The sequence below is a fragment of the Portunus trituberculatus genome, chromosome 45, assembly GCF_017591435.1.
Source record: "Portunus trituberculatus isolate SZX2019 chromosome 45, ASM1759143v1, whole genome shotgun sequence".
In the NCBI taxonomy this organism is placed as follows: domain Eukaryota; kingdom Metazoa; phylum Arthropoda; class Malacostraca; order Decapoda; family Portunidae; genus Portunus; species Portunus trituberculatus.
In genome coordinates, this window is record NC_059299.1 from 3,787,094 (window position 1) to 3,794,891 (window position 7,798).

At 43.1% G+C, this 7,798-nt stretch overlaps 3 protein-coding genes across 6 annotated transcripts; all 3 read left to right on the forward strand.

Annotated features, from left to right (window-relative positions):
• Positions 1–4: 4 nt before the first annotated feature.
• Positions 5–2,227, forward strand: LOC123519646 (biogenesis of lysosome-related organelles complex 1 subunit 4-like). 4 transcript variants are annotated; one of them, XM_045281105.1, is made up of 6 exons: positions 9–378; positions 527–598; positions 803–865; positions 1,005–1,160; positions 1,803–1,935; positions 2,004–2,227. In XM_045281105.1, the coding sequence occupies exons 1-5, from the start codon at positions 292–294 to the stop codon at positions 1,929–1,931; spliced, it is 507 nt and encodes a 168-aa protein (XP_045137040.1). In that variant the 5' UTR covers positions 9–291; the 3' UTR covers positions 1,932–1,935; positions 2,004–2,227. The 4 variants fall into 4 exon arrangements, with proteins under 4 accessions (XP_045137042.1, XP_045137040.1, XP_045137039.1 ...); XM_045281104.1 differs by having other exon boundaries at positions 1,803–1,932; positions 2,013–2,227; XM_045281103.1 differs by having other exon boundaries at positions 1,803–2,227.
• A 414-nt stretch (positions 2,228–2,641) lies between these two features.
• On the forward strand, positions 2,642–5,034 carry LOC123519644 (methylmalonic aciduria type A homolog, mitochondrial-like). The gene is made up of 2 exons (XM_045281100.1): positions 2,642–2,852; positions 3,271–5,034. The coding sequence occupies exons 1-2, from the start codon at positions 2,777–2,779 to the stop codon at positions 4,317–4,319; spliced, it is 1,125 nt and encodes a 374-aa protein (XP_045137035.1). The 5' UTR covers positions 2,642–2,776; the 3' UTR covers positions 4,320–5,034.
• Positions 5,035–5,442: 408 nt separating this feature from the next.
• On the forward strand, positions 5,443–6,833 carry LOC123519235 (39S ribosomal protein L16, mitochondrial-like). The gene is made up of 4 exons (XM_045280357.1): positions 5,443–5,458; positions 5,677–5,897; positions 6,468–6,710; positions 6,795–6,833. The coding sequence occupies exons 1-4, from the start codon at positions 5,443–5,445 to the stop codon at positions 6,831–6,833; spliced, it is 519 nt and encodes a 172-aa protein (XP_045136292.1).
• The last annotated feature ends 965 nt before the right edge of the window (positions 6,834–7,798 follow it).

Genomic DNA, 7,798 nt, shown 5'->3' on the forward strand with positions numbered 1-7,798 from the left:
TGAGTCGCGTGTTTGTTTACATCCGTCAGCTGACGGAACTCGTGACCGTCGGAGACTGCGAGTCACATCCAGCTTATCTGTATAGCTTGATTTATCACATCATGTTTAATTAAGGCATCCGTTGGTGTGATTTGCACATTGCGTAACATGCGCGGATTTGACGAGGTGACGATGATAACAGTTCTCTCTTTGAGGTGCGGCTACTGAAGTGTTGTATTGACTAGGTGTGTTGCGGGCGTGCCCCAAATCTTCTTATGTCCTTTCATTATATTGTGTAAGTTAGAGCGGAAGATGGAAGATAAACTACAGCAAAACAAGTTGTTGGAGCAAATGGCAAAAGACTACGCGCCTTACTTCAAAGTAGACAAGACAGCAGAGGTAATTATGCGCCACTTTTTCGGTTAACTGCAGCCCACTCTCTAACTGTCTTATGTACACACAAATAAGATAGTATTGAACTTATAAGAAAAGATATATTCAAAGTGGCTTTCACGTTGTGTTGAGCAGGGATGAATTTATCTTCCAGAAAGCCCAGCTGGACTGCGAACTGGAGACAATGTTGATCCGTCTTGAGGAGTATGGAAGTTTGCTGGAACGAGTGAGTGATTCAACCTTAAAGTTCTCTATTTCTCAGTAAAAAAGAAAAAAAAAATAGATAAAATACTGTAGAGTTCTCTTATGTATGCAGAGTTTTGTAAGATAACTGTTGCAGAATGAGAATAGTTTTACTCTAGTTCATGTACTACAGTAGTTTTGTTAAAAGTTCACTTTTTTTTTTTTTTTTTTCTTTATCCGCTTTTAGACACGTAGTGAGAGTCGGCACACACTGGATGTCCTGGTTCCTCAAATCTATTCTCACTACCAGGTAAGGAATGCAGCGTTGGAATAACAAACTAAAGAAAATTCTTATATAATCCTCTTGATGTATTCATAGCATATAGTTCAATGAATGGGAAAAATAGAAAAGGGAGAAAAAATATATATGATTGTGACTTTACTTCCAGTCACTGCAGAGAACATTCCAGACCATTGACCAGCTGGAGGTACTGGTGGGAAGAGTGAAGGAAGACCTGACCAAGATGGAGAAAGCTGTGAGTAAAGCAGAAAGTCAGCTTGGGTCAACTCAAGGCTTCACCACAGTTATGAAGCCTTTCTTTTTTGTGAGTAAAGACAGTCTGCTAATGTTGCTTAAAAACTAACTACTACTACTACTACTTCTACTACTACTACTACTACTACTACTACTACTACTACTACTACTACCACCACCACCACCACCACCACCACCACCACCACCACCACCACCACCACTACTACTACTACTACTACTACTACTACTACTACTACTACTACTACTACTACTACTACTACTACCACCACCACCACCACCACCACCACCACCACCACCACCACCACCACCACCACCACCACTACTACTACTACTACTACTACTACTACTACTACTACTTCATCATCTTTATTTTCTTCTTCTTCTTCTTCTTCTTCTTCTTCTTCTTCTTCTTCTTCTTCTTCTTTACTACTACTACTACTACTACTACTACTACTACTACTACTACTACTACTACTACCACCACCACCACCACCACCACCACCACCACCACCACCACCACCACTACCACTACCACTACTACATAAAAGAAACCTGCAGGTGTATATATTTAGAGTCAATATGATAAAAAGAGACTTATCCACACACTGTTCAGTCCTTTCAGTGTGATGTAAGAGGGCTCCATAATCCATGTTGTATTCCCACTCTCACATCTTTTATTCACACGTTTCAGATGTCTCACCAGGTTCAGGAGCGGCCATCATCATCACAGCTTACTTTTGAGCCGCCTGATATTTTTAAAACAGAAGATTATTTTGTGGAGGAGTTAGAAACTCAAACTTCTATATCTTCAAGAACATAATTGTTTGTGTGTGTGTGTGTGTGTGTGTGTGTGTGTGTGTGTGTGTGTGTGTGTGTGTGTGTGTGTGTGTGTGTGTGTGTGTGTGTGTGTGTGTGTGTGTGTGTTTTACTTATAGTGGATGCATTGATATTATTTATGAATGTGATAACTGAGAACAAAAAGCCATAACTCACTATTTTCTTGTTATATACTTAACTTCTGCTAAGAAAGACAGCCTTATGTAAGTATTAAACTTAAAGATGTACCTATAATTCACGAATGTACTTGAAATAAAACTTAACAAAGATTGACATTAATCAACTTACATTAATTTATCCTATACCCAACTAGTCTTAATTCTTAGTCAATATCTGGTTGGCTACTCCTGTAGGCATAGTATATTGTCGCCAATTATTTGTGTCTACCCAGTGCATCATCTCCCTCCAGATCTAGCTATTTCATAACGCTTTCAATTCTACCTCGGCACTCTTCTTTTAGCGCATTTTTCAATATCTTTCCAGCATCATTCACTGTTTCCTGTAGTCTTAAGTTTGGACCACGAGTTTCCTCCAGCTGTTTATGTCCCTTGCATTTTTCTCTGTTGATCGCATTATTTGCAGTTATACCGCAAGTCCATCCCATTACTTGACTATCTGCTATGTCAATATTCCCTCAGTTGTTTTTATGTTTTTTTAATAGAGTCTCACCTGAACCATAATAACCACAATAGTTCCCCCTAAAGCCTGCTAGTTTTCTGCGGTAGCCGGCGGTAAGGAGGGGGAAGTCATGGACTGTGTGTGTTGACTCTTATGTATACCCATTTTTAACACCCCCTTCAGCTGCCATACGAGTCTTCATATATCGAAATGGCGTCAATATTGCCCAGAGAACTCACACGGGCGCTGGTGAGGACGAGAGGACTGTGTAGTGCGAGTATTGGAGGTGAGTTGAGATGGTACTCTGTCTTGTTATGTGATGCTGTGTGTATTGTTCTGGGGTGGTGTGGGTGTTGTGGTGTGTGTTTGGTGATGTGTGGTGTGTGTGTGGCTAGTGAGAAGGTCTGGGTGAGTAAGTTTGTTTTGGTTTAATTGGTCGGAGAAACCGAAATCTCAAATTTAGCATTTCCTCGTAAGTCTAAGGAGACGAACATCCATATATGACAAAGAAAGGCTCTGTTGTGAATTTTTACCGAGAGTTGAGAAGCTGTTTGTTGTTGTGGCGGTGTACACATGTCAGGTGTGTGTACCAACCAGCTGTGGTGAGTCCGTCCAGTCAGCCAAGCCACCTGTACATGTCCCTGGTTGCTACCGAGCCTGGCGTGTGGTGCTGCTGCAGGACTAAAGCCAGTGCTGTTCTGCAGGATGCTACGAGGACAGGACAGTGCAGCGCCTGCTGGAGGGACTGCGGGCTGGGCAGAGGGCCAGCTTGGCTGAGGCCATCACACTTGTGGAAACCTCACACCCAAAAAAGAAGCAGCAGGCGGGGCAGCTGCTGGCGGCAGTGCTGCGGGATGCCAGGGAGCAGTATGCAGCGAAGGGCATGCCAGCCCTCAGCTTCAGGATAGGGCTGTCTGGACCACCTGGAGCAGGAAAGTCTACCTTCATTGAGAGCTTTGGCAAGTTTCTGACGGCGCAGGGCCACCGTGTGGCTGTCCTGGCCGTGGACCCATCCTCGGCCACCACAGGTGGCTCACTGCTGGGGGACAAGACCAGGATGCCAGAGCTCTCTAAGGACCCCAATGCCTACATCCGGCCATCGCCGTCCCGGGGCCACCTGGGCGGGGTGACACGCTCCACCAATGAGGCCGTGGTACTGTGTGAGGCTGCCGGCCATGACGTGGTTGTAGTGGAGACTGTGGGTGTCGGGCAGAGTGAGTTCTCTGTGGTAGACATGGTGGACATGTTTGCCCTGCTGATCCCCCCCGGTGGTGGCGACGAGCTACAGGGCCTGAAGCGTGGCATTATGGAGATGAGCGACCTGGTGGTGGTGAACAAGAGTGATGGGGACCTGGTGGCTGCCGCCCGCCGGATGCAGTATGAGTACATCTCAGCCCTGAAGTTCATCCGGCCCAAGAGTGCCTCCTGGAAGACACCGGTGAAGCGCATCTCCTCCCTAACGCAGGATGGCATCCCAGAGCTGTGGCAGGTGATGCTGGAGTTCCGGCACTCCATGGAGTGCAGCGGGGAGTTTGTGGGGCGCAGGAGGACCCAGCGGCGGGCCTGGCTGTGGACGCACCTCAAGGACAACCTTGTAGCTGCCTTCAGGGACACACCGGGCATGATGCAGAGGATACGAGAGGCAGAGGGACGGGCCATGGAGGGGGTGGTGTCCCCAGGGGATGCTGCAGACCAGCTGCTGCTCTTACATATTGCACAGCTTCAGAACGCTGTTAAGCCATCACAGACGTAGCTCAAAAAATGTTAGAATAACAAAAAAACCTTATGATAATGTGAAATTTGATCCAGTATCTTTCTTCTCCTGAGATTATATCACAGTGTTCAATCTGAAGTGTATGTTTATTGTGTGTGTGTGTGTGTGTGTGTGTGTGTGTGTGTGTGTGTGTGTGTGTGTGTGTGTACTGATGTCTTTCAGTGACAAAGGTGTATTCCTGAAACTTGTTTTGTTAGAAAGTTATTAATAAGTTATTGATTATGAGATACGAATGACAAGAGGATTAAACAAGAAGTAAATGCAGGGACAGAGATAGACAGTAATGGTGATCGTTGTGAAGGAGAGTACAGTGACAGACAGTGTTGATGACAGTGTCATTATTTCTTTTCTTTGATGCATCTTGATTATGTCTCGTCAAAAATGGGAGTTTGAACAACAAGGTAGAAGGTATTAGAGGACCAAACATAGACAGCTGCAGGAATGTATGATATTTGTATAGTGGCAATTGTTTATATCAAATCTTTTATAGTATTATGTATTATTTTGTGTAGGAACTTTCTTTACTGTACATATGTGTATAGTTTGAAATGAAGGGGTTTGTGTGTATTACATGTAAACTATCATGCAGTATTTATATAATGCACATAAATTTTCCAAGTTTAGTTTAGTGGGCTTGTATATAATTAAAGATTTTGGAGTATATGTATATTTAAAAATAAATTACATTACTTTCTTTCTCTGCATATTTTCTCAACAAAACAGCATCCATATGATTAGTGAAGGTTTGACGATGTATATGTAGTATCCTCTCAGGAAAGTGTCATAGTTGCACCGGGAAATTAATTGAGAGAGAGAAAGAGAGACTATGAGGGAGAGAGAGAGAGAGAGAGGGAGGAACAGACTATGAGAGAAAGAAAAAAAAAAAAAAAATAGACATTGTGAAAGAGAGTGAGAGAAAAGAGAACATCCAGGAAACCAAACTCTGGTAATCAAATGTAAAATCAATCTGACAAGTTTCCAAGCAGATTTAGATGTAAGAAATTCTCAGTGAGTTTAGATTAGGTTAGGTTAGTCTGTCCCACCACTAGACAGAATAGATACAGTTATTTACACTCATCTTTCCTTATCCCTCAGCTGCACCATGGACACAGAAAGCAGTCTGTAAGAAATTCCTTGTAAGTTTAGGTTAGGTTTCACTGTACCACCACTAGACAGATAGAATTCATTACTTACAGAGTGTTTTGTCCCCTCAGCTGCAGTATGGACACAGAAAGCAGTCTATAACAAATTCCCTGTTAATTTAGGTTAGGTTTCACTGTACCACCACCTCTAGACATATAGAATTCATTATTTACACAGTGTTTCATGCTCTCAGCTGCAGTATGGACTCAGAAGGCAGGCTACAAGAACTTCCCAGTGCCTCCAAACTATGACCACATCCAGGTGCCCACTGAGAAGCAGAGACTGAAGTTCTACCAGAAAGTACCGCAGTACCCGGGCAACATACGGCCACCCAAGATGACCAAGCGGCTTGATCTTATCCGAGGCGAGGAGGAGATCCACCGCGACCTGCTGCTCAAACAATATGGCATCGTTGTGAGTGGTGGTGGTGGTAGTAGTAGTAGTAGTTGGTAGTGCTGATAGTATGATAGTTTTTTTTTTTTTTTTTTTTTTCTATAGAAGAGGGGAAGCTGGCCAAGGGCAACAAAAAATATAACAAAAAAGGCCCACTTGATTGCCAGTTCCCTAAAGTAGTTTAATTGGTGGTGTGTGATAGAAATGAGAGTTTTTTGGAATAAAGATGGATAGACTGAGGTGGTTTGGGCATTTTAGAAGCAAGTGTGGTTCTGTTGTGCATGTTTAGTGGTTTTTGTGTGGTTAAGATAGATAGGCTGAGGTGGGTTGAGCTTTTTAGAAGTGAGTGTGGTTCTGTGTGTGTGTTTGGTGGTGGTGGTGGTGGCTGTGTGTGTGATAATATTGAGGGTTTTGTGTGGTTAAGATAGATAGGCTGAGATGGTTTGGAGAAGTGAGTGTGGTTCTGTGTGTGTTTAGAACCACTGATAGTGTGTTCTAGGACATATAAATAGAAAGATAACCATTTTAGATGCTTTGACCATTATGCAGTGTAGGAAAAAGAAAACCAATCACATTTTCCTCAACACTCAGGCCAGAAGAGGAGGAATGCTTCGCCATGGTCACATAGAGATGATCCGAATGACCATTGCCAGAAAGATTGACATGAGTAAGATGTTTGCCATATGGCGGATTGATGCCCCCTGGAAGCCCATCACCAAGAAGGGGCAGGGTAAGCGGATGGGTGGTGGGAAGGGCTCCATCGACCACTATGTCACCCCCATCAAGGCAGAGCGTGTCATTATTGAGGTTGGCGGCAAGTGTAGCTTTGAGGAGGTGAGTTCCTACACTTTGAAACCATTACTCTTAAACTAACCCCAGGTCTTCCCTCACTTACCTACCAGTGCATCTCTTCCACAGTCTGTTTCTGAAGTATATCTTAATCACCAGCTCACTTGACATCATATCATCTTAAAAAGTAAATAATAGCAAGATTCACAGCATTAATCACCAGCTCACTTGACATCATATCATCTTAAAAAGTAAATAATAGCAAGATTCACAGCATTACTGCTACTGCTACTGCTACTGCTACTGCTACTGCTACTGCTACTACTACTACTACTACTACTACTACTACTACTACTACTACTGCTACTGCTACTGCTACTGCTACTACTACTACTACTGCTACTGTCTTCTTCTCTTCACAGGTAAAGCCATTCCTGTCTGTTCTGGCGCACAACCTTCCCTTCCCGGCTGATGCAGTGAGTCACGAGACACTGTTGGCCAGAAGGGAGGAGGAGGAGAGACTGGAGAGGGAAAACCTAAACAGATACACCTTCAAGTACCTCATCCAGAATAACATGATGGGTTGCCACTCTTGGGTGAAGAATATTGACAAAATCTACTATGGGAAGTACACGTAACTCAAGGAAGGAGGAGAGGGAAGGAGAAGAGGTAGTGTTATGAATCTTGGTTTATGTGTACTTCTGGTAGGATTTGAAGTGATAAGAAGTGTCATTTCAAGATCTACTTCAGGGAATACATGTAACTAGAGAAGGGAATGAAGGAGAAGGAAGGAAGGAGGTGGTGGGCAAGTGCTGTTATGAATCTTGTTTGTTTTGTACTTCTATTGAGATTTGAGGTCATATGAAGTGATGTATATGCTCTACATGGTGTAAATATAGACTTAAGTGATTTAAAGAGATGAAATTATGTGCAAACTTTGAATAATGAAGAGAACATGAGAGATTTTTGTTTCTGTGCATATATGAAACCTAAATTTTTGTCTCTTAAGAGGTTTTGTGAGATGTTGACCACCATATGAAGGAAACTTCAGAAATGATGACCACAATTTGAAACACCTCCATACTGCACCTCCATTATATTTAAAAGGCTCTACTTGAAGCTGCAAGTTCTAT